The 24,086-nt window shown below is 35.8% G+C and overlaps 1 protein-coding gene across 3 annotated transcripts; it reads right to left on the bottom strand.

The window, feature by feature from the left end:
• Positions 1 to 1,018: 1,018 nt before the first annotated feature.
• Positions 1,019 to 23,557, bottom strand: LOC129281507 (bone morphogenetic protein 1 homolog). Of its 3 annotated transcripts, none has more exons than XR_010296545.1 (17): positions 23,403 to 23,557; positions 22,188 to 22,366; positions 21,463 to 21,696; positions 20,973 to 21,191; positions 19,934 to 20,050; positions 19,476 to 19,621; positions 18,393 to 18,588; positions 16,724 to 16,849; positions 14,652 to 14,812; positions 13,791 to 13,971; positions 12,180 to 12,305; positions 10,824 to 10,951; positions 8,074 to 8,287; positions 7,379 to 7,464; positions 6,407 to 6,571; positions 2,096 to 3,442; positions 1,019 to 1,850 (listed from the first exon to the last, which is right to left on the bottom strand). XR_010296545.1 is itself a non-coding variant. In XM_064113564.1 (16 exons), the coding sequence occupies exons 1-16, from the start codon at positions 23,516 to 23,518 to the stop codon at positions 3,290 to 3,292; spliced, it is 2,547 nt and encodes an 848-aa protein (XP_063969634.1). In that variant the 5' UTR covers positions 23,519 to 23,557; the 3' UTR covers positions 1,019 to 3,289. The 3 variants fall into 3 exon arrangements, 1 of the variants encoding a protein (XP_063969634.1); XR_010296546.1 differs by having other exon boundaries at positions 8,060 to 8,287; positions 23,403 to 23,532; XM_064113564.1 differs by having other exon boundaries at positions 1,019 to 3,442.
• Positions 23,558 to 24,086: the final 529 nt, after the last annotated feature.

The following is a 24,086-nucleotide window of genomic DNA, read 5'->3' as shown; positions in this document are numbered from 1 at the left end:
GGGGACGCGTCCCCCTACCAAATATAGTAGGGGGGGGGGACACAATATCAAATGTCCCCCCTACTATTTTTGAACTTTTATGATGGAGAAAAATTCATCAATCACAATCAAAATAATACATGTATTTTGGACTAAATGACCTTACATTTCGGGGCCAAAACCTTTTCGCCCATGATTGAGACGAGACATTTCAATCATAACGAAAGCTCAAATTTGGGGCCTATATTTTTCAGGCGCCCATTGAAAATATGAACATGATGCCCCTAAATTTGAAATTAAGTTAACGCACTTAAAGTCACTTTAGAGCCACTCCCCCTCGAGTTTAAGATCAAATTTGTGCTTCTAATTTCAAAACGAATTGGATTTCCCATACTTTCAGGCTAATATGGCACACTTCATAGGCAGATCTAGGTTTTGGCAGGAGGGGGGTGAAGGTATTTTTTCAAGTCAGGGCATGATTTTACATGGAATGTAAAGGAAATGTTCCCTTCTTTTTAATGGTGAAGGAGAGAGTAAAAAGATGTAGAGAATTTTACAATATGTCATGCAATATAAAAATATATGTGCAACTCGCTAAGGAAATGGTATGTGGGTGCCCCTCCCCCAGTTTTAAAAGTAATTTCCTTCTTTTATCCCCAACCCCCTCCATCCCTTCTGTCGTTGTTATATCCTTCCTCCCCTTTCCTTTACATTCAACTCCATTTGTCCCTTTCCCTATCTTTTCTCTCTTTTCTTTATCTTCTCTTCCCCTCCTCCTTTTGACACCCCCTTTTCTCCCTGGGAGTGGCTATAACAGGGGCTGCGGAACGGTTTTCAAAGTGCGGGGGGAGGGAGGGGGCTGACCATGCATAAAATCACAATAATCTGGTCATTTTTAAGTTTTTGTACATGGTTTTGGAAAAAAGTGGGGGGGGGGTGGACTGAAGCCCCCAGCTCCCCGCTTCCTCGGCCCCTGTATGAGACAGAGTTAGATAGCTTGGCAGACTTTCCATTAACAGAAGACCAATCAAACAGTATATAATGTTGTGTTTACAAGTTATTTATTTTCAAAACAGAAAAAAATAAACAAGTGTGAATCATTCAAAATGGAATTAGGATACATTTAGAATTTGGTCATAAACTGTACAAATAAGAATATCATAACTCATGATGGAAGTTCATGAAATAGAAATATGAAGGATATGATTGGGACGTTTTTACATATTTGATGTCCAAATTAGTGGTGATTAATATACCCCAAAATACTTGTATTCCCATTTAATAGCACACTTGGCTGGTGACCATGAGATTGTTTGTCCAAAATTGAATATACAATTATTACAACCCTACACAATAATAAACATGTACATTGTATTTACAGTTCAATCTTGTTATGGCATATACCAGAGGCAAACTTATGCCCATTGCCAATTAATGCCCACTAGCCTAAAAAGCTATACGTTCAACCCTCTTAAATCAGTAACTTCTTTCCCTCCCGAGAAATTGCATAGATATGTCATAAACATGGAATTCATAAACCTAAATCTGCAAAGCCTTATACTCGCTTCCATTTTTCCTCTTTCTCCCTTGAATTCAATTTCTTTGGTCGACAAATACCACACCTTTGTAGGAAATATATTCATGGCAAATAATGCATGAATATGCTACAAGAAACTTCAACATTAAACATTACATCAAGGTAATTATAATGGCTAAAAGAGTTCTCAAAGCGAATAAGAATTCTCTCTGCAAACTTTACCACTCATACAAAATATTTCCGGTCATTTGATATTACTTGATTTACAGTTCAATCTTGTTATGGCATATACCAGAGGCAAACTTATGCCCATTGCCAATTAATGCCCACTAGCCTAAAAAGCTATACGTTCAACCCTCTTAAATCAATAACTTCTTTCCCTCCCAAGAAATTGCATAGATATGTCATAAACATGGAATTCATAAACCTAAATCTGCAAAGCCTTATACTCTACCATTTTTCCTCTTTCTCCCTTGAATTCAATTTCTTTGGTCGACAAATACCACACCTTTGTAGGAAATATATTCATGGCAAATAATGCATGAATATGCTACAAGAAACTTCAACATGAAAAATTACATCAAATAAAAGAGTTCTCAAAGCGAATAAGAATTCTCTCTGCAAACTTTACCTCTCATAAAACATATTTCCGGTCATTTGATATTACTTGATTTCTTCAACTTGATCATGACAGATAAAAATCCTGTCATTATTCAGTAAACATGTAATATACATGGATATAATATGATTGCTAAAGATAACAACTATCTCGATCATCGTTCAAGCCCATGAGTATTTTCATATTGGCTAGATATTAATTCAATAAAAACTTTTAAAATGACGAAGATACATATATTAAAAAATATCTGGTAAAAGCTATGAACAAGATAAAACATGGCTTACTAATGATAATTCAATGTTTTCTCCAAGAAGCTTTGTATGTCAGTATGCAAATTTTTCTGCCAATAAAGTTTCAAATTTCATTATGACTATTCTTGGTGAATATAGAATCTTGCTCCACAACGTAGAGCAACTGGATACACACACGATATCCTATGTGATTAAATTAAATGGCGAATGAACACACACAGTATCTGAATATGAGTTAGAAAGTATAAACATTATTGCATCTTGATGATACAAAATATACAGGAATTTCTTTTTGCTTCAGCTCTTATTGTTTTTGTATTTTTAGAAATGGGCATCACACAGAAAGTTGAGGGTTGTTTTAATCTTCCCCAACCTGTTGTCATTTAATACAAAATTGATAGGTTGTTGGAAAAATCATTAATATTTATTATTTTGAGGGGGCAGTGTGGGATTAGGCTATAAACAATTGGTGTTCATTTTGTCAAAATTGTCACTAGCCGATTGAATTTCTTCACATTGAAATACCTAGCCCGTGCAAAGTGATCAATAACAAAAAAAGGTTCTTTGCATTTTAACCCCTATCAATATATTTAGCTATATGATTCATGCTTAACTGGCACAGGAATTAATTGGTGTTTAATAATTAGGTGATTGAATTTAATCCCTGAAAATACAGTGAGTTTATCTCTAAAAAGTAAATTTCTACAATATTGAATTTGAATTTGCTTCTCTCATCCATGCCATTCCTTGGTTAAACAACTAATGAAGAATGTACCAGTTCGAATCATCAATCATTTGTAGAAATATCATATACTCGACGTGCAGGCTGCTTTTCAAATATTTTGTTTGCGGGTGAAAATGTCCAGATACAAGGGTTTTTCTCCAAATATTGGGATTCTGTCCTCATCCGTAGTATATGTCTTCCTCTTCTTCAACCTCCTGTAATTCTCCATCGGTCAACTTGAATATCGCGAGGAAGCCTTTCTTGTTGATAGTATCATCGGATGAGAAGACAATCATCAAGGAATCACCGGTAGAGACGATATCATCTGGAGCCTAAATGGTTCAAAATGAGAAACAAAGAAAATGAATAATATAGTCACATTCATAGTGTGCTGAATACTTGAGTCTCGAAGCATTTCATATGTAAGTATTATTACCCCGGTCATAGGATCCATCACTGTTACACACATACAGCGCGTCCCAAAAAAAAACTATACACTTTTGAAATGGCTGCCAAATAAAAAATGTGGCACTTTGGGGGAAAAGACTCATAGATATGGAAAGCCAATAAAGTCAACTTTCAAATGACACCAAAAAGTTGGAAAACTATTCATGCTTGAGCGAGCACTGCCCACTGAAACAAAAGGTATGAAAATTAGGGTGGGCCGGAATTAGCCTTCCAGTTCCTTTCAGGTTTTTTTGTTTGGTACTTGCAAAGTTGAGGGTTATTTGGTGAATTAAAGATCAGATGTGATCAGTTTGTTGTTTGTGAAAATTTAATGCGTTATTAAATTGAAATTTGATGCATGAGTGATCATGAATTGCAATTTTTAGTGCAGCATTTTGTCTTTATCATTTGGATCTGAACAATGTGTTCATGACAGTCAGGAGCAGAGGGGGTAATGTGACTTAGGTAGGTGAAGTACGTTGATGGGATAAAGGTCAACAGAACATTTAGCAACCCCTCCCTCCTTCTCTACCCCCTCCCCCCACTTCACTCCTCCCGAGAGACTAAGCTTGGCTAGGCTGGGAAGGAATTAGCTTTCTTTTAGAGGTTAGTCCTTTGGAACTTACAAAGCTAAGGGTTTTATGCTATTTATGAGTGAGATAAGTTATGGTTTCTTAGGCAAATTTCATGAGTTATTAAATTGAAATGTAATGCATGAGTGAACAGGAATTGTAATTTTAGTGTACATGTAGCATATTCATCTTGTGGACCTCAGAAGTGTGTTCTTGAGAGTCAGAGTAATGTGATGGTACCTGTTATGCAAGAGGACGAGATATGCTAAGACTTGATTAAAAGGGCATTCCTCTTCTTTTTGACCTTTTACAAATTAAAAGTCATATGTACCCTCCCATCTCCACCTTCATTTCCCGCCCCCGCCCCCTCTCTCTCTCTGTCTCACTTCCTGGATTGTAGCCTATTCAAAACTTAACTGCCAAGTGACCGGTAGCTGATGGTCATTTTTTTTTATTGAATGATTACCAAGAAATTTAATGATTATGATGATTAATGAAATAATTTATTGAAAAAAAAAATGAATTTTTGATTGATCACATTGCACATTGAATGAGTTGATTTACTGATAAATTGTTGATTAAATGATTGATAGGAAAAAGTTGATGCCCCAATTCAGAAATAATCATTAAATCAACATTCTGCTCTGGACTTCACGCGTACATGACAATAGCCATCAGTCTCTCAACAGAAGGGGAGGGCGGGAAAGAGAGAGGGGGCGGGGGCTGAATGTTCTGTTGACCCTTATTCCATCAACCTACTTCTCCCACTTAAGTCCTATCTCACCCCCTATTCACCCAACTCCCATGAACACATTGCTGAGATCCACATGATCAAGTTGTAATGCTGCCCCAAAAAAGATCCAAATGATAAAGTTGAAATGCTGCCCAAAAAGTGCAATTTGTGTTCATTCATGCATTAAAGTTCCAATTTAATAATTTATAAAATTTGCTTAAGCAACCAGAACTGGTCACGGTTGATCATCAATTTATCACAACGCCCTTAACTTTGCAAGTTCGAAAGGATTTGCCTCTCAAAAACTGCATAAATTGGAAGGCTAATTCCAGCCCACCCTAATTTTCATACCATTTGTTTCAGTGCGCAGTGCTCGCTCAAGCATGAATAGTTTAACTTTTTGGTGTCATTTGAAAGTTGACTTTATTGGCTTTCCATATCTATAAGTCTTTTTCCCCAAAGTGCTACATTTCTTATTTGGCAGCCATTTCAAAAGTGTATAGTTTTTTTTGGGACGCACTATAGAGTGCCCTATCTCCACTCCCTGGGGAGCAACCTGGCTAGGTAATCCTATCTACTTGTGCTCATATGCCAATCTATAATCACACTGAAATTGTCATCTTAATGGGCACCCATTTAACACCTACGTGGAGAGTGACAAACATAGAAAAGTGACTTGCAAAAGGACATCAGCGCCATGAGGGATTCAAACCTCAACCCTTAGATTAGGAGTCCATTGACTGAACCACTACACCACAACTACTCCATTGAAAAAAAAACAACTTACACAAAATTGAAAGATAATGAATTTTACAAACAACCGTATTTGCAGAAAATATGATGAAAAGACAAAGAGGATAATAAGATAATAAGCAAGAACGTATTTAGAGACAAAAGTGTATTCAAATTATTTTGCATACAGACATTTTGACGCTTTTTCTAATTCAACATATGCATAAGTGGATACATTCATGAATTCATATTCTCCTCAAAGTGAGTAACGGCCGTATACAGAAATGCAACATTGGTAACGTCAAACTAGCAAAACAGAATACCAGTACAAAGATAGCAGTTGACACAGTCATCAAGACATTTCAATACACTAGAATTAAGCCCGGCGCACACTATACGATTCGTTGCGATCCAAATGTCAAAGACATTGTAATAACATTTGATATGAATATTCCGACCAATAAAATCTTAGCAATCAGAGTTCAGAAAAGTGGTTGGACTACTGAATCTGAATTCAGTCTAGTTTGAGCCTTCCTGTAGGAGCAAAAGCAAATTCAATTTCAAATCGTAATGATGTCATCGTCGGCTGCGACTTGAAGTCAATTTGACTTTGATCAAACCACAGGGCTTGCCACAGAGCAACATTATGATTTTATTATTCATAACATTATGCCGAAGTTCAAATAAAATAATTGTGCTTCTTAGAACTTTCACATTTAATGCAAAATGTGATTTATTAAAAAATTGTGTCCTATCGGATCTTGTAGTGTGCGCTGGGCTTTACACGTTATGAGGAAAAAAGGGGAACTTACCCGATGGCCGCAAAATCGCCCAAATGATTCGGCCGCCCGGTTATCGCCATCAAGCACCATCACCTGGTCGTAGTTGCATTCGGTCTCGTGCTCGATGTCGAACGATCGGAACCAGAGGTGGATGAAATGGTCATCGGGCGAGACAATGGTCCACTCGCACGACTCCTGTCGATTAATTATAACAGTGATCATATTATCATAGTTCAGTAAATCTTCACAGCATTATCTGAATACAGTAAAACCTGTCTATAGTGACCATCCAATGGAAACACAAAATGTGCACTTTATAGACAGGTTGCTGCTATAGACATGTTCTTATACAAACCATGTGCTCCAATGGGAAAAAGCTTTAGTGGCCTTTACAGACATAACAGGTGGCTGCTATAGATGGGTTCCAATACACAAAATCTACTTCCATGGGAATAAGTTTTAATAGTCGCTATAGACAAGAGGCTGCTATCGACAGGTGGCCACTTACACATATTTTACTGTATTATTATCATTATTATTTTTATTAATATTAAGTACTGTGCTTTTTCAAGAATATTGCCAAAAACTCTTAAAACAAGAAAAAGAAAATGCTAAAATATGCAACAGAAATATTAAAATCCTAGAAATTTTTTAAAGTGGTTGTGGTAAAAGTCCTTTATGTCCAGTCAATTTCCTTGATATTTTATAACTAAGACGGATTGGGTCGTTGGAGCAGCGAAAAATTACACTGGGGATCGGGCCATTTTGCAAAAAATCAGGTCTGACTTGACTGTCTCAGTTGCATGTCACCGAGTTGTGCATATCACTGTTTTGTGAAAAATAAGCGAAACTTTAAAATGTCATAACTTTCTTATTTTACATCCAATTTTGATGAAATTTTCAGCGTTATGCTAGTTTAATTTTCTCTATTTATTGAAATCAACATTTTTCTGGGGTGGATTTGACCTTTAAGTTTCAATGAAATTCTTTGAATAAACGTACCTGATTCTCATAGTTTTGGTCCCCGTAATTGGCATGTGAGTAGAGTCGCTGAGATGAGAGACCTGCGACGAGCCGGCCACCGCATTCTGAAAGGACATCCAATATAAAAATGTTACCATCATACATTTAAGAAGAAAGATTTTCAGATGTATCTCATGAAATTGCCCATTAGTAAAACTTTACTGCAGATTGCTTTTTCCAAAAACATGCATAGAAAATATAGATATTGGTTTGTGAATCGGAACTAAACTTACAAATAGAAGGAGCTTCGTACAAATGGAATTAATGTGATGCTTATTAAAAAGCATTTGACCACACTGCATAAAACAACGGATTATTAACCTTTGAATGTTAATATGGACTGTAGGACATATAGATGAATAAAATTGCAGGCAATGTTGATGCGGTATTAAACATACTGCAAGGTAGCCATGCTAAAGCTGGGGTAATAATAACATTATTATGTTAAGCAGGGCCTGCAGGGAGAACAGTTTTCAGACCTGAAGTCGCTACTCTAAGTAAAATATGAAATTTTTATCATTATTATAGTACACCCGTTACCTGAATTATAACTCCTTGTACAAGGTCACTTTCAAGTCAGCATAACATTAAGCTCATGCAAGAATGAACGCATGGTATATATGCCTCTATGCGAATCTTTGAAACCATCCCCTCCAATACCTGGCGTAACTTACGCGTGGAATGCGTGGCGGAGAATCCACTCCTGGACACAGAGGCATCTGAGTAGAAGCTAATAAACATGTGGTTGCTGCTAGATATCACTGAGTCAGGGACCGTGGCACCGCAGAAGCGGCCAAGGACCTGACCCTCGTCGTTGTCACCATCGAAGACTTCGACGCGATCGTAGGTGCACTCCTGATGCTGCTCCAGATCAAAAGCATCGAATGTCTACGTAAGAAAAGCCAGGATAAGTATTTAAAAGGATCTTCACCAACCTTTGTATTAGTTTTCACAGTGATTTGTAGGATATGAAGAACAATCATCACATTTTTCAGAGCCGATCAGTGGTGATCAGGCATGGATCAATTATACAGCCTTTATCGTAATCATTATACTTGGGAGACAGAAGACTGGTTCGTTATTCAACTGATCAAGAACAATATGAGGATCAGTAGCATGAAAATCCATATTTTTTATTGTTCGAATAGACAGGAAATGATATACTAAAAAAATTTGCTTTGCCCAATTGATCGTGGGCCCGGCATGTGTGTCATTATGTGTCAAATGTTTTGAGGAGGCTGGATATGAGATATGGGGCAAAATTTTTAAAAAGCTGCAAGTGGGCAAAGCAAATCTAAGTTTGTTATATGTTTTGACGTAATATTCAGAAAATATCATATCTGACCCTTTTTCTTTCCGCTTTGCTTTTCCCCCATTTTTCGTTGGTTGTGAAAATCTATGGGATCCATGGCCCCCAGCCCCCACCCCCATCTGTACGTCAGTGATTTGGATATCACATTGCACAGAATCTTCCTTAACATTGGGAATATGTGATCCTGTCAATGATTGGCAAGTGAACAACTTTTTGTAGCAGAAATATCCCACTGGTGCCACCAAAAGAGTTAATTCACAGGATCATGGTTGTAATATCATATTGAGAATTGTGTTTACAAATGTATTAATATATTATATTTTCAACTATATAAGTATATCATATTGGGAATTATACTAGTATATTATAGTTAGAATTATATTTGGACTAATATTAGTATACTATATTTTGAACTGTAATGGAACATATTTAATTTTGAATTATATTACTTTATTCATTTGGAAATCCATTAGTATATTACATCTGGACTGGTATTAGTATACTATATTTTGAACTATAATAGAACATTTTATTTTGAATTACAATAGTATATTATTTAGAACTTTAGAAGTACCGGTATATTATGTTTAGAAATATATTGGTATATTGTATTTGGAATTATATTAGAACATATTTGGGATAATATTAATAAATTGTATTTGGAATTATATTCATATATTACATAGGTTAAGTAGATTCGAATCAGTGATAGGTCAATACGCCATCACGTGACCATGGCTGCGAGGATCGCATTTGTTATATTCTAGGTTTTGACGTCACTTCAGTGAATATAACTGCGTTGTATTGTCAATTGTGGCGTTATATTCACTAAGGTGACGTCACTTGCTGCTTACAAGTTGCGTAATCAGGTAGTTTATTTGATGTACGCGCTAGTGTTAACGCGTCGATTGCATGACGAACGCGCTTGATGTACATTCCGTTTTTTTCTATTATGACGTAGACGAAACAGAGCTGTTCGGGTTGGAGCCGGTTGATGAAGGCAATCACTGATGGCGAATCCACATAGACTATATAATATAACAGATATTGCCTGGTCTATCGTTGTAATAAATAACATTTCAACTCCCCTCCGAAGCTATACTTTTCCCTCGGGAGAATATTTTCCCTCAGCGCTGCGCGCTTCGGGCAAAATATAATCCCTTGGGAAAAATATAACTCCGTCTGGGAGAGGAAACATTTTATTCAAACTCTAGGTAGGCAATATCTGTATAATATTATATTTGAAATTTATTGTAGATGTGGGGTTGTGGATCATTAGATATACATCCATGGACTGTGAAGCATAAACCTTGGTTTTGAAACCCATTGCAGCACGAATATTATTGGCAATTATTCTGCATTTACAACTATCATGTTTTTCTAGGAATATTGATCACACCATTTATGGTCAGTTAACCACTTGACTGCTATAGGCTGTAATGCGCACTGACCCCCCTGGTGCTACTGAATGGGGCTAACAAGTTAGATCTATTTGGGACTATACTACCGACAGCAACTTTGGGGAAAAATTGTAAATAATCACATCACTTTCCTCATCACTTTTTCCAATATCCATACAAAAAAATCATCTTCCCCTTCTGACAAAGATCTTTCACTATAAATATTTCTCCTGTCGTCTAAAGTTTCGTCAAAATCCTTCTGATTCACTTCTCCACTGCGAGTTGCCATTTTCAACTGAGCGCCGTACACTATCACTATGGAAAAGTGAATACAAACATTTATAAATCACTGCAAAAGTTTCAATAACTTTGTGGAATAGCGCCATCTGGTGACCATAGTCTGAAATTTGATATACATGCGCTGTTTTCATCGTAGGGGTATTAACAGCACGGTGCTGACGCCTCAAACAGAAGATAGGTCAAGCACGTAATATTACGTGCCCAGCACAGATTGTACACTCGCCCAGCGCGTAATATTACGTGCTACGCAGTCAAGTGGTTATAGAACTGTACCTGTCATTTCTATAATTTCTAACAGTTTGAAAACCAAAAGTGCTGTGATAACTTTAATTATTTTGAGATTTACTGTACCTTCATTGACACAATTATCTGATTCCGACATTTATTCATTTGAAGGCATGTCTGTATTTACCAGAACAATCTTGTGGCCTGGATTAGCAGAAATATGCCAGGTACACTCCTTTCGCTTTGGGTAGTTGTCAGGATAATTTGGGCTTGTGATGATTCCTGTCGTTGACTGTATCTCCCTCCTACAACCAGCTGGAAACAAAAAGAAAATGAGGAATAAAATATAAATATATATAATAAATCTTTAGCAATACATACAAACTTTAATCTTTTTAATATACTGCATTCTGTGATTCCCATAAGTATAAGACATATAAATGATGGGACTCATCATGAATGCCTGCAAGGTTATTAACTTCATCAATATCTGAAAATAGTAATTTCAAACCAGGGGGCCGTTTCATAAAGCTGTTCATAAGTTAAGAGCGACTTTAAGAACGACTGGTGATCCTTTCTTATGCGCGAAATAATCATCAATGAACATTTAATGTTGAATATCATTTACCAGAAGAAAGGATCACCAGTTGTTCTTAAAGTCACTCTTAACTTACGAACAGCTTTATTAAACACCCACCAGGAGCTAATTTCATAAAGACTTGCAACTATTTTGCCAATGAAAATGACATAAAATCAAAATTTCAATAGTTGTCACTTTTTATGAAAGGGGCCCCTGATAACATCGTCTGTACAGCAAATTTTCAAAAATGAAACCATCTGTCTTATATCATGTATCCAAAATTTATTTATATAAAGCACACCTGGGGAGCATTTCATGAAAGGACATGTCAGACGTTTTATCCGACAAGTCCCATTTTATCCGACAGTTACCATAGTTACAGTGCTTCTCAGCCAATCAAAATCAAGGAAAGATGTCAGATCTGACAACTTGTCGGTCAGAAATGTTGATGAAACGCCCCCCAGGTATCATTATCAATACTGGGATTGGTTATCATCAATGGGTAGCAAGTGAACTACTTTTGTTAACATATGAATCCCACAGCTGCCACCAAAAGTGTATTATTATTATACTTGGTATAAAATAAACATGGAGGTGATTTGGCTCAGAGGATACTAGTCCTCACACTCCCTAGTCATAAATCCACGCTATTAGTCCTTCTTTAACACATCCTATCTCATGTTAACACATAAATTACACTCTCCATTTTATGTTTTCCTTCTTCATTAACACCTTGCCCAACTCCTGGTAACACCTTACTTACCCTCTTCATGTTATGTAAGTAGTCCTTTTTTTTCACCATAACCCAACTTCTGCTAACACCTTACTTACACTCTTAAATTTATGTTATCCTCATGCTTTAACACCTTATCTGTCTCCTGTTAACAACTTACTTGCACTCTTAATTTGACGTTAGTCCTTCTTTTAGTGCTTCAACAAATTTTCTGCTAACAATTTACTTACACTCTTTGCAGCCATGTTGGTTCTCATGTAGTGTAAATCCATTGCGACATGAACACGTGTAACTTCCCAGTGTATTGGTACAGATGTGTTGGCATCCACCATCATCTTCCTCACATTCATCAACATCTATTCAATTAGATAAATAAATGGATAGATAGATAGATTAATAAATAGATATAGATAGATATATAGATAGATATATAGATGGATAGATATATAGATGGATAGATATATAGATGGATAGATATATAGATAGATAGATAGATATATAGATAGATAGATAGATAGATAGATAGATATAGATAGATATATATAGATATATATATATATATATATATATATATAGCTAGATATATAGATATATAGATAGATATATAGATAGATATATAGATAGATAGATATATAGATAGATATATTGATTGATAAATAGATAGATAGATAGATCGATATATAGCTAGATAGCTAGATAGATAGATAGCTAGATAGATAGCTAAATAGCTAGATAGCTAGGTAGATAGATAGCTAGGTAGATAGCTAGGTAGCTAGCTAGATAGCTAGATAGATATCTAGATATATAGCTAGATAGCTAGATATATAGCTAGATAGCTAGATAGCTAGATATATAGCTAGATAGCTAGATATATAGCTAGATATATAGCTAGATAGATATAGATAGCTAGATAGATAGATAGATAGCTAGCTAGATAGATAGATAGCTAGCTAGATAGATAGCTAGCTAGATAGATAGCTAGCTAGCTAGATAGCTAGCTAGCTAGCTAGATAGATAGCTAGCTAGATAGATATATAGCTAGCTAGATAGATATATAGCTAGCTAGATAGATATATAGCTAGCTAGATAGATATATAGCTAGATAGATAGATATATAGCTAGATAGATAGATATATAGCTAGATAGATAGATATATAGCTAGATAGATAGATATATAGCTAGATAGATAGATATATAGCTGGTTAGATATATAGATGGATATATATATAGATGGATAGATAGATAGATAGACAGATAGATATATAGATAGATATATAGATAGATAGATATATAGATAGATAGATAGATAGATAGATAGATAAATATATAGATAGATATATAGATAGACATATACATGTAGGTGGATTACAGTGGCCACTCTACCAAATGCTTGTCAAATAAAATCATCCACATTGAGCAAATACATGAAAATGAAGATATTATGAAGATTAAACAAATACATGTAAAATATTTTTAGCGTCCAATGTCTCTTTCGGTTATATTATTTATTGTTTCGCTCTATAGCGTTCCAGTCATTCATGCAATTTTACTGCGATGAATGTATGTCGAAAAGCTTCAGTCCGTTTTTAAGGCTTTTTAAAAATAAATGTTATTATAATTGGATAAATACTTGATTTTGACCTGGAAAGGTTTAATATTATGTATATAATACTTTTAAATACATTTTCCAATAAGTATAAGTTGAAATTGATTGAGCAAAAATTGAACAACGGCCTATTTTGCAATGGTGATTTTTTTATAATCTGATTATTGATTTATTCTATAAAATAGTTCATATAACAGGAAATAATTCTGTTTCATGAGAAAAGTTAGTGTCTTACCTGCAAAGAAGTTTGCAAAGAAGCCTTCTTTAGCAACCGTGTTGTCAGATCGGAAGTCAATACGTAGATTATTGAAACGTGATGTGATTGTCTCCGGTATTTCATTGCCGCAAAACTTGCCATGGAGTAATCCTTCCTCATTTAGGCCACTACGGACATCAACGTAGTCATATTTGCACACCTTCATGGTATAAAAATTGTTCAGTGTTATTTTGTGGCAAATAAAATGCACAGGAATCTAATCTATCAAGATGTTGTAAGATATGCAAGAAGGTAGGCAAAATATATTTACAGTGAGATGGATGGCTTAATTATGTTTCTAATCAGAGCTTATATAGTGGTTACTGCAGAAAAAATATGTTGGTATTACGTATACGACAGACTACTCTATGGGAATATATTCTTTCAAGTTATTGTGAGGTACAGAACAAGACAGAATGCCAAAGGCCATAAGTGTCATATTGACAATGGGGTTCATGGTTAAATTGTGTTTCTAATCAAAGCTTGTGTGGAAATTATGACTGAAAAGAACAATCAGTGGAGTATTTTGAACATCTATGATGCACTTAATAAGTATAGAATATACAGCACATGATCGAGTGACTATTTTCAAAATTTCCATCTATAAACCAAGCATGATTTCATGATGAAGTTGTTGTCTAAATGCCATAAAGAATATTAATGATTACAGTGAAAAAAAAAAATCTGGAAAGCATTCATGGAACAAATAGTCAGCAACTTTCACTGACAATTTTGGTCTCAGCCAATCAGATGCAAGGATACGTAATAGCTTATAACATTTTTCAGTGAAGATAACTGACTACTTGTTTCATGAAACACTGCACTGTTGTCATATCTGACCTCATTGCCCTCGAGGTCAAAGGTCAGAAACTCGAGTGAGATCCTGTAGTTGGACGGAGCCACAATCTGCCAGACGCAGTTCTTGTCCCTCGGATAGGGCTCAGGGTAGGAAGGGCTTGAGATGTTCCCTCGAAGACCGGTAAACAGACCTCCACAGGCAACTGTAATGGGATCGAGATTAAAAAAAATAATAATCAGTGAGATTGATGGCCCAATATTGGCTTCTGTGCAGCTCGAGTTTTCATTCCTCTGGCTCAAGTGATTATTATTATACCCTGCTGCAATTAAGTCCACTAGACCAACTAACGGTTTAGTTTAAGTTTTTGTTTTTGAAGTAAAAATTCTGTATCATATGGTCCAAAGTCAATTTTTTTCAACAGATCAAACACTACTGTTATTAATTAATAACTGAAAAATATTATCAGGTTAATGAGTGGTATTTGAACCCATGCAAATATGTCACTACAGTGCAGAACTGCACTGATGCTTCTATCACAAGACCACAATAAGTTGGTGGAAGAACTGCATGCTCTATTATTCTATACCTCTGTTTCTGTCTATATATATTTTTTTTTCATATCCACAGTAGGATTCTTACCAGTTTGATGGTTATTGGGCCTGTTAGCCAAACATCTAATAGGGTTTGGCTTAAGGTTGCAATATTTTGTTTATTTAGGATAGTTTGAGGGTAAGGAGTAGGCTAAGGTATGTTAGGAATTTTGAGGACAAAATATGCAGTTTTGCTATGACAGCACCCACACGGCAGTGAGGGATCTTGTAAACAAAATTGATTTGACAAGAAAAATAGATTCGAGAATTCCGTGTTAATGTTAATGAACCTTTACATAAATTTGATTATAAACAATATAAAGCATCATTATTATATATTTGTTAAGTTCACATTACAGAAATTACTAGAGCGAATTTATCATTTTTAATGAAAGACTAGAGAAAGAAACGGTAACTATAATTTGCAATTAAAATATATTAAAGGTATGCCGAATCGCATACTTGTTAAGTTCACAGAACAGGAATTACTCTTGTGGACTGTGTGATTATTTTATAAATGAAAGAGAGAAAAAAGAAAAAGTAAACACTTTGCTTTGCACATCAAATATGTTAAAGGTATGCTGAGCCTGGGGATGCTGATTGATATATTTGAAGCAAGCAATCATATGTTTAGCAAGTTGAAAGGAAGTACACATACGAGTTAGCATCTCACATTTTCACAATCAACAGTCACTCCCACAAATCACAACAAAATATTACAGGGTTCACCTTCCTAACATTATAAATGAGATGATAAATATTGCTTTGAATATGAAAGAGTTCAGAGGGGTATTTCACAAAGACTTTAGTATTACTTAGAGTTGCACTTAAATGCCTAGTTGCAAAAACGCATGACCGCATTAGTCAGATCATGCCAAGAGGACGCGCACTACTGCGTACTGATCAATAAGATCGCGCGTTGCATATCATGTACGCGTCGGCATTTAGGTGCGATTAAGTCATACTTAAATCTTTGTGAAACACCCCCTGGGTAGATATACCATTTTCTAGAGCACTTAAAAATGAAATATTACTTTCTGAATGTCTGATTTTACATTTCAAAATATTAAAAATAATTTTTGTTGGCTCCATTTAATTTGTATTCACCCTATCCCCTTTTAAGTGCTATTTCACTGTGTTAACAAAAGTGGGGGCATGGTATTTCTAGTCACCACTTCCATTCAATTACTAATTGCATAGCATTGTAGCATCAGTGTTTATTAAATGTAGCTAATATTAAGAATTATGCATTGTATATGTATGTACTTTACTTCAAAACCACATTTCATCGTTTACACAGTGTTTCAACTATTTTCCATGCTAGTTTGATAATGTTTGAATTGTGCATCATATTCTCTGATGAAAATTGAAAAATTTATAAATTAAAGAAAAGTAAATACCTAGTATCATAAAAGTGCCCCTGCATACAGAGAGGAATATAATCCAACCTCACCAAGCTGAATTCTCTCAACAGAACAAGACCCACTTTATGTTTTTATCCCAATTTTTTAATTTTCGCCCACCTTCACATCTACGGCCATCAGAGCTGAGCTCATATCCTGGTCGGCAGTCGCATCGGTAGCTTCCAATGGTGTTCACACAGACGTCCATACATCCCCCTTGGTCTGGTTGGGCACACTCGTCCTTCTCTGTGGCAAATAATAACAATATGTGATAAAAAGAATTTAGGAGAAAAAATGAATAAAGTAGAGACAACTCTGCTGGAAAGGACATAGTGTCCAACAGCGTGTTCACAGTGTGGGACACAGTGTGAAATCACCTTCATACTGTGTTAAATTAGAGTATTTTTAACAGTGTGATTCACTTCTTCACATAATCCACTATGTGAACACACTGTGAACATCAACACTGTAGAGGTGTCTGCAATCTGAACTTATCTTCACACTGTGAACACACTGAACTTATCTTCACACTGCGAACACACAGTGGGACACAATGTGAACTTATCTTCACACCGTGAGCTTATCTTCACACTGTGAAATTATCTTCACACTGTGGATACACTGAGGGACACAATGTGTACTTATACCTCCGCACTGTGAACGCACTGTGGGACACAATGTGAACTTATCTCCACACTGTGAATGCACTGTGGGACACAATGTGAACTTATCTTCAGACTGTGAACTTATCTCTACACTGTGAACGAACTGTGGGACACAATGTGAACTTATCTTCACACTGAATGCACTGTGAACTTATCTCCACACTGTGAACGCACTGTGGGACACAATGTGAACTTATCTCCACACTGTGAACACACTGTGGGACACAGTGGGAATATTTCTTTACACTGTTAAATTTGTGAATTTTAAAAGTGTGAATCACATCTTCTTGTACTCCCACATTTCAGATTTTGAGCATTTGCACAGTGTGTTTAGTGAGTTAACAGAGTCCACTAAAACACGCTGTGAACATATGGTAAACTCACTGTGAACACACTATGAACACACTGTGAACACACTATGAACACACTGTGAACACACTATGAAAACACTGTGAACACACTATGAACACACAGTAAAGACACTGTGAACACAGTGTGACACTTCGTTCATACCGGCAGAAAAAGAAGACACACACCTGCTGGTAGAATCATTGCATACAATGTAACATAGTACATGGGGCTACTACCAACCTTCAAAAGACAAGTTTTTATCCAGTCATGTAGACACTATGGCCCGTATTCTGAAGTCAGGTTTAACTTAGACCATGGTCTAACTCTGTGCTAAAATTATGGGAAGCCAAAAGTGTCAAAATTTTCTATTAAGTTGTATGTTTCTTATATCTACTGTGCTCTTTCCTGATTCTTCAATGGTGAAGACAATCATCTATTTATACCTCCTAGACAATTATGAATGATTTGAGAGCCAAATGAGCTGAAATATGATATCTATACTGTTAGTGATTTATGTAAGAATTGGCTATCCATACTTAAACCACAACTTTAAACCTGAGCTTAAGTTAAACCCGACTTCAGAATACGGGCCTATAAAGCTGAGCGATCATTACCATGCCAGACCTTGTGATTCAAGACCTTGGGAAATATCCTCTGGTATGAAATATTGCAATTTACTCTTTATGGACAATGCGCAGCTCGTAGTGTAGTAGATAACAAAAGAGATCTGGTATATTATTGTAACCAAAAGAGAGATAAAGTTTATGTTTTACCTTTGAAGAAATCTGCCGAGAATCCTCCTTTATTGACAGATCCGTCTGATACAAACGTAACCATCATCTTATTTCCAGTGGATTTGATGTCATCGGGAATGAAATAGCCACAGAAGCGGCCGATGAGAGGGGAAGTTTCCTCATGCCCGTCTCGTACCTCAACATAGTCATAGATACATGTCTCATGTCGTTCAATCTGAAAAAAGTTGAAGAGTATTCCACGACAGGGTTAGAAATATTGTATAAAGTGAAAAACTGCCACCGTGACAATTGCATAAATTATAACTGTTGTGTACTGTCTATGTCATACGATTTTATTTACTGCATACCACCGGCAATGATAACATTTTATTTTTCAAGTACTGGTAGTGATAACAAGAAAACAAGATGAATAGGAGAAAGGGGGATAAAAGAAGATGATTGTCCAAAGAAAGAAATTGGTAATATGATTAATGATTCACACCGGTTATTCAATAAAGAATTTTAAAAATGGTGTTCCCCTTAGGTCTCCCCTCTCCATCATTTAAATACCCTGGCACTGCCACTGTTGAGGTGACAGATACTCAATGGTGGGCTTATATAGTCAATAGTATGTTAATCAATTAAGATAAAATCATACAATAATATGGGAATCTATCCCACTGCTGCCACCATTTATCAATTCATAACAAATACTTTATTTTAAGAAAACAAAATTCCTTCCCGCAGTTATAAAGCAATTACCATTCATTAAATAGCAATGTAATAAAATACTTTGCTCAAGGGTGAAGCACCAAACCCTTATATCCCCAATTTCTTTTATTGCTAGGCTATGACACAGCATTGGATAAGTGTGCAATCAATATAATTATGATTATTTGATTCTAACAGATTTTAATCACAACCTAATGATGATGGTGATGATAATAATAATATTAATATTAACAATAATAAAAATAGTAATGTTAATAATAATAGTAATGATAATTATAACAATAATTCAAGTAATAATAGTCATAATATCAAAAATAATAATTATGATATTACACAGTTCTTGTATAGCGCATATAACCCTAACATGTGGGTGGGGTGTACTTTCCTTACCTCGAATGATTGAAAGCTGAGTCCAACCGTGTAGTTCTCTGGCATGGTGATAAGCCACACACACTCCTTACTGGGATGGTAATCATCAGGATAGTTTGGGCTTTGAAGTGTCCCTGATTCCCGCTCAATGTGACCACCACAAATTGCTACATGAGCAAAACAAAATATTTCAATTAGAAGCGTTTCTAATACTTAGGTACAGACTCCTGCATTATTATAATAATCCATATTTTATTGTTCGAAATAGAAATCAGACATAGCTATAGTCCAAAAATTGATTTTGCCAAATTGATCTTGGGCACGGCAGCCACTGACCAGCGCCAGATGCATTTCATCTTCTGTGCTGTCCTAGTAAATCTAGGAACCTGGAGCCTGAAATAAGCTTTCACAAAAGGAATAGCTATTAAATCGTTTTATTTCAAAAGTTGTAAAGAAATGAATAATTGATTATATTATACCTTCATAGTTTGCCGCAAAACCTCTACTATATCTATGTGCTGAACTCTTCAGTTCGATCCACAGCCGGCTGTCAGATGAGAGTATTGGATCGGGTAAAGAAGCTCCACAAAACCGCCCTAGTTAGAAGAAGAAAAAAAGATCACAGATAAATTGATATTTCACATGTCTGCCTATCATAAGTTATTGGGACAGGAATATTGCATTATCAATATTACCTTTGTCAACATTGAATAATAAAATCACACTGACTATTAGACAAACACATTTGTAATAAGAAATAGCTCTGGAACATTAGTTTTTTTTTATCACAATGCATTGATTGCTTTGATTACCAGGAATTCATATGCTATAGCATAACGACAAACACACTTTCATTTCTAATAACAAACAAGTCTGGAACTAACATGTTATAATAATGTGTTGAAGTCATTTAATAAATCAATGAAATAACATTGAATAATATTACTTGCACAAACATAATTTAATGAAGGACAAAGAGGGTAGATTTAATGTCTATATCTAAAATTGGTAAGATTTTTTTTTCAAAAAAATTTGGATATAGTATTGAATATTTTGGAAAAAATCGCTGATCCAGTAAAAGCAAAACTACAATGTTTATACAAAAAATTGTTTTAATGCCATATTAGACTAGGTAAACTAGTTTCTTGTTTTATTATAAAAAATCCCTATAGTCTGGTCTGATTTCAACAGAATAAACACTATTTTTATCGATTTATAACAAAACAAAAGTATTTTAAGCGGGATTTGAACCTGTGCCATTACAAGAGGGCACTCCTTAAACCACCTGACCACAAGAAATTGATGGCAGAATCAAGTTTTATAAAGGCTTTATACCTCGTCTCTAATTCACTGCCTCCACATCACTATATACTTTGTGACATCATCAGTAAGACTCTTGTCTAAATGAGGATTGCTAGGTATATTCACTAATATAGCAAAGAAAAAAACAGAGAAGAATAAAATAAGATTAAACTATGCCGAAGAATCATTCAGAATTTATAAAATCATCATCATTACCAAGGAGCGGAGAGTTTCTCCAGTGCCCGTCTCTGACTTCTAAGTAGTTATACCAACACCCGTCACTCCCGACTAGCTCGAAACCGGTGAACCTCAAACTGATGGTTTCACCGGGGGTAACAGAGATCCGCCACACACACGTCTGATCACCATCGTACTGACCGGGCCATTCAGGAGAACTGAAGTTACCGGTAGATTCAAGGAGTGTCCGGCCGCATGCTATGTTTCATATTGGGAAAAATCATATATATATATATATATATATTAGGGTTAATGATACAATTTATAATATACCATACCATCAACTAAAATGAATTTACAACAAAAGATCTAAGTTCAATTTCATTGTTACAAATAACAAACGTGAAATTTCCATGATAAATTTGCTACCCATTAATCAATTTTGAGGATTTTGGTAGCTTTTAACAGCTTTGGTGATTTGTGTTCAAAAAGATGTTAAGTGAAACAGGGCCCATAGTATATTACTTACAGGGGCATTTATAAAGCTTGTTGGCTTGCACAATATCGCCCTTGCTCAGATGTTTCCTCTGTCCGATCTCCGGTCGGATACCGCTTTCCGTATCTTTCCTTGGAAGAATAGTGTCAAGCCAAATTCCCCGCGAGAAAGTGTTCCGCGCGTAATGCATGATGCTCGCGAAGTCATAGGTCTCGCCAAGAGAATCCACCTCAGCTGCATCGAGAACACGGAAGTTGTATTCTTGACCTGTTTCGAAGAGAGGTTATGATGATGATTATAAATGAGACAATTCTGAATTAATTGACTCTTGATATTTATTTTACACAAAAGAGTACTATTAGGGACATTACACCATCAAAATTCTGTGATCCTTACTCTCTGTAGGTCCATGCATTTAAGAAGGATGTTTATTTTTAACAATAAAATCTTCCCATATCTGTTACTTCAGGCATAAGTCTAAACATATATTTGACTTTCAACTATAGGCCTAATACATGTACATGCTGAAATTATCACATAATGACTCATTAAACTATAAGCTACTTCCCTTTTGAAACATTTTTTAATTAAATATTTATCGTATCAGTAGTCCTTTGACCGACAAATCAAACAAAACCCTTAAATGAAGGCAATGGAGATGTATAGCTGTCAACCACTACAAAGGAAATGCACTATAGGATGATGATTCATTCAAGAAAAAGAAACTGCAAACCTACTTGATTTCCATCATACTTTACCTGGTACAATATTCTGGTGAACGATGCCGACGAACTCATTGCGATCGGGACGTGTATGTTCGTGCCAAAATCCCACCACATGTCCCAATTCGTGGACGACTACGCCAAATTTGTCACAGTTCTTGCCCACAGATACGGCCTGTGCACCGTCGCCTTTCCGACCGACGAACGAACAGCAGCTGGGAAGGACATAATTGTACCAGAAAATGTTATCAAAATGTTGACAACAAAAATAATCTAGGGATATTCTTATCAATTTGGGCAAAATTTTATTATAATGTCTGATATCTCTTAGTAAATTATGGTAACTATTTTGTAAGCTGTTTATCTTCTTGTTTCATTTGGAAACATTACAGAGAAAAATTAGCTAACATGCAGCTTGATTTTGAAAGTATAATGGAATGATGATTCTGAAAAAAAGAGAAGAAAGTTTATTCATCACAATGAAGATGATATAGTGCTGCTGATGATGGGGATGATGAGATGATGATGATTATTATGAAAATGATATTGATAATTATGATGAAGATGCTGATAAAGAGGATTATGGTGAAGATGACGAAAAAGAAATGATGAAATAAAATTATGATGATAAATATGAGTATGATAATAATGGTGATAATGATTATGATCATGAAGAAGACAGTGGATGATGATGATGATAATGGCGGTGGCAGTGGTGGTGATGATGGCGATGGTGGTGGGATGACGATGATGAGGATGATATGCTGGTGATGACGATTTTGATGATTATGGTGATGACGACGACGATGATGATGATAATGATGAATCTGATGATAATAATGAAGATGGAAATGATGAGATTGATAATGATCATGATGTTGGTTGTGTAATGATGGTGTTATTGTTGACGATGATCATGATAGTAATGATGCTGTTGAAAGATAACCGTGATGACGGAGATGATAATGATGATGATGAAGATGCTGTTGTTGTTGATGATGATGACCATGGTGAATATGATGATAATAATGAAGATGGAAATGATGATCCTGATAATGATCATGATGTTGATGGTGTATTAGGGTGACAATCGTGGTAATGATACTGTCAACAGATAATGGTCACATGATAATGATGATGAAGATGATTTTGATGACGACGGTGGTGATCAGAAAGGGATTATAATGGCGACTACCCCATCAAGACCTCTTTAACCCACTCCTCTCAAATTCATTACTTGGAAAGACTCACCCGCACGCCTGGTATGTGAAGACTATGTGGTTGTCATGCTCACTATTGGCAGGATTTCTCTCAACGAAAGTAATGCAGGTATAGTTCTCCCAGTGTCTCATCGCCTGTTTAAACATCGCCCGCTGCGATCCTTAAATGGGTAAAAACACCAGCCAAAGGTGGAATCAGAGAGGGGAAAATGGGGAAGAAGGGGGTGATAGGAAAGAGGGGAAGAAGGTGGGGGATGCAGTTTGAATAAAAAGATGAAAGATCAAAAATCGGAAATTGAAGAGGGAGGCAGGCGGATAAAGGAGATTACGAGAAAGAACGAGAGTTTGATTGTAAGAGTGTGGGGGTAGGAGTTCAGAGAGAAAGGGAGAGAGAGAGAGAAAGAGAGTAATCATGAGAAAGCAGGTTGAGCGAGGGTGTGTGAGTGTGTGTGCGTAAGAAAGATAAAGTGTGTGTACGTGAGAAAGAGAAAGTGTGAGAGAGAAGAAGAGCGGGCGGGTGGGTGAAAGAGGTTGAGGGTGAAGAAGAAAAATGTGAAAAGCTTGAATTAACGTCAGACAAAAAAGGAAGTACTGTGCAATCTGAAATTCAGGGTAGAATCTACCATTTTAAAAAGTATAAAATATTGAGGCTTTGTCCTAGAAAACCACTCTCAGCTATAGAATGGGGCGCAGTATACTATGGTGGCCCTGAAGG

The sequence above is a fragment of the Lytechinus pictus genome, chromosome 18 (assembly GCF_037042905.1).
Source record: "Lytechinus pictus isolate F3 Inbred chromosome 18, Lp3.0, whole genome shotgun sequence".
Classification (NCBI taxonomy): domain Eukaryota; kingdom Metazoa; phylum Echinodermata; class Echinoidea; order Temnopleuroida; family Toxopneustidae; genus Lytechinus; species Lytechinus pictus.
This window is presented reverse-complemented; position numbering and strand designations above follow the sequence as displayed.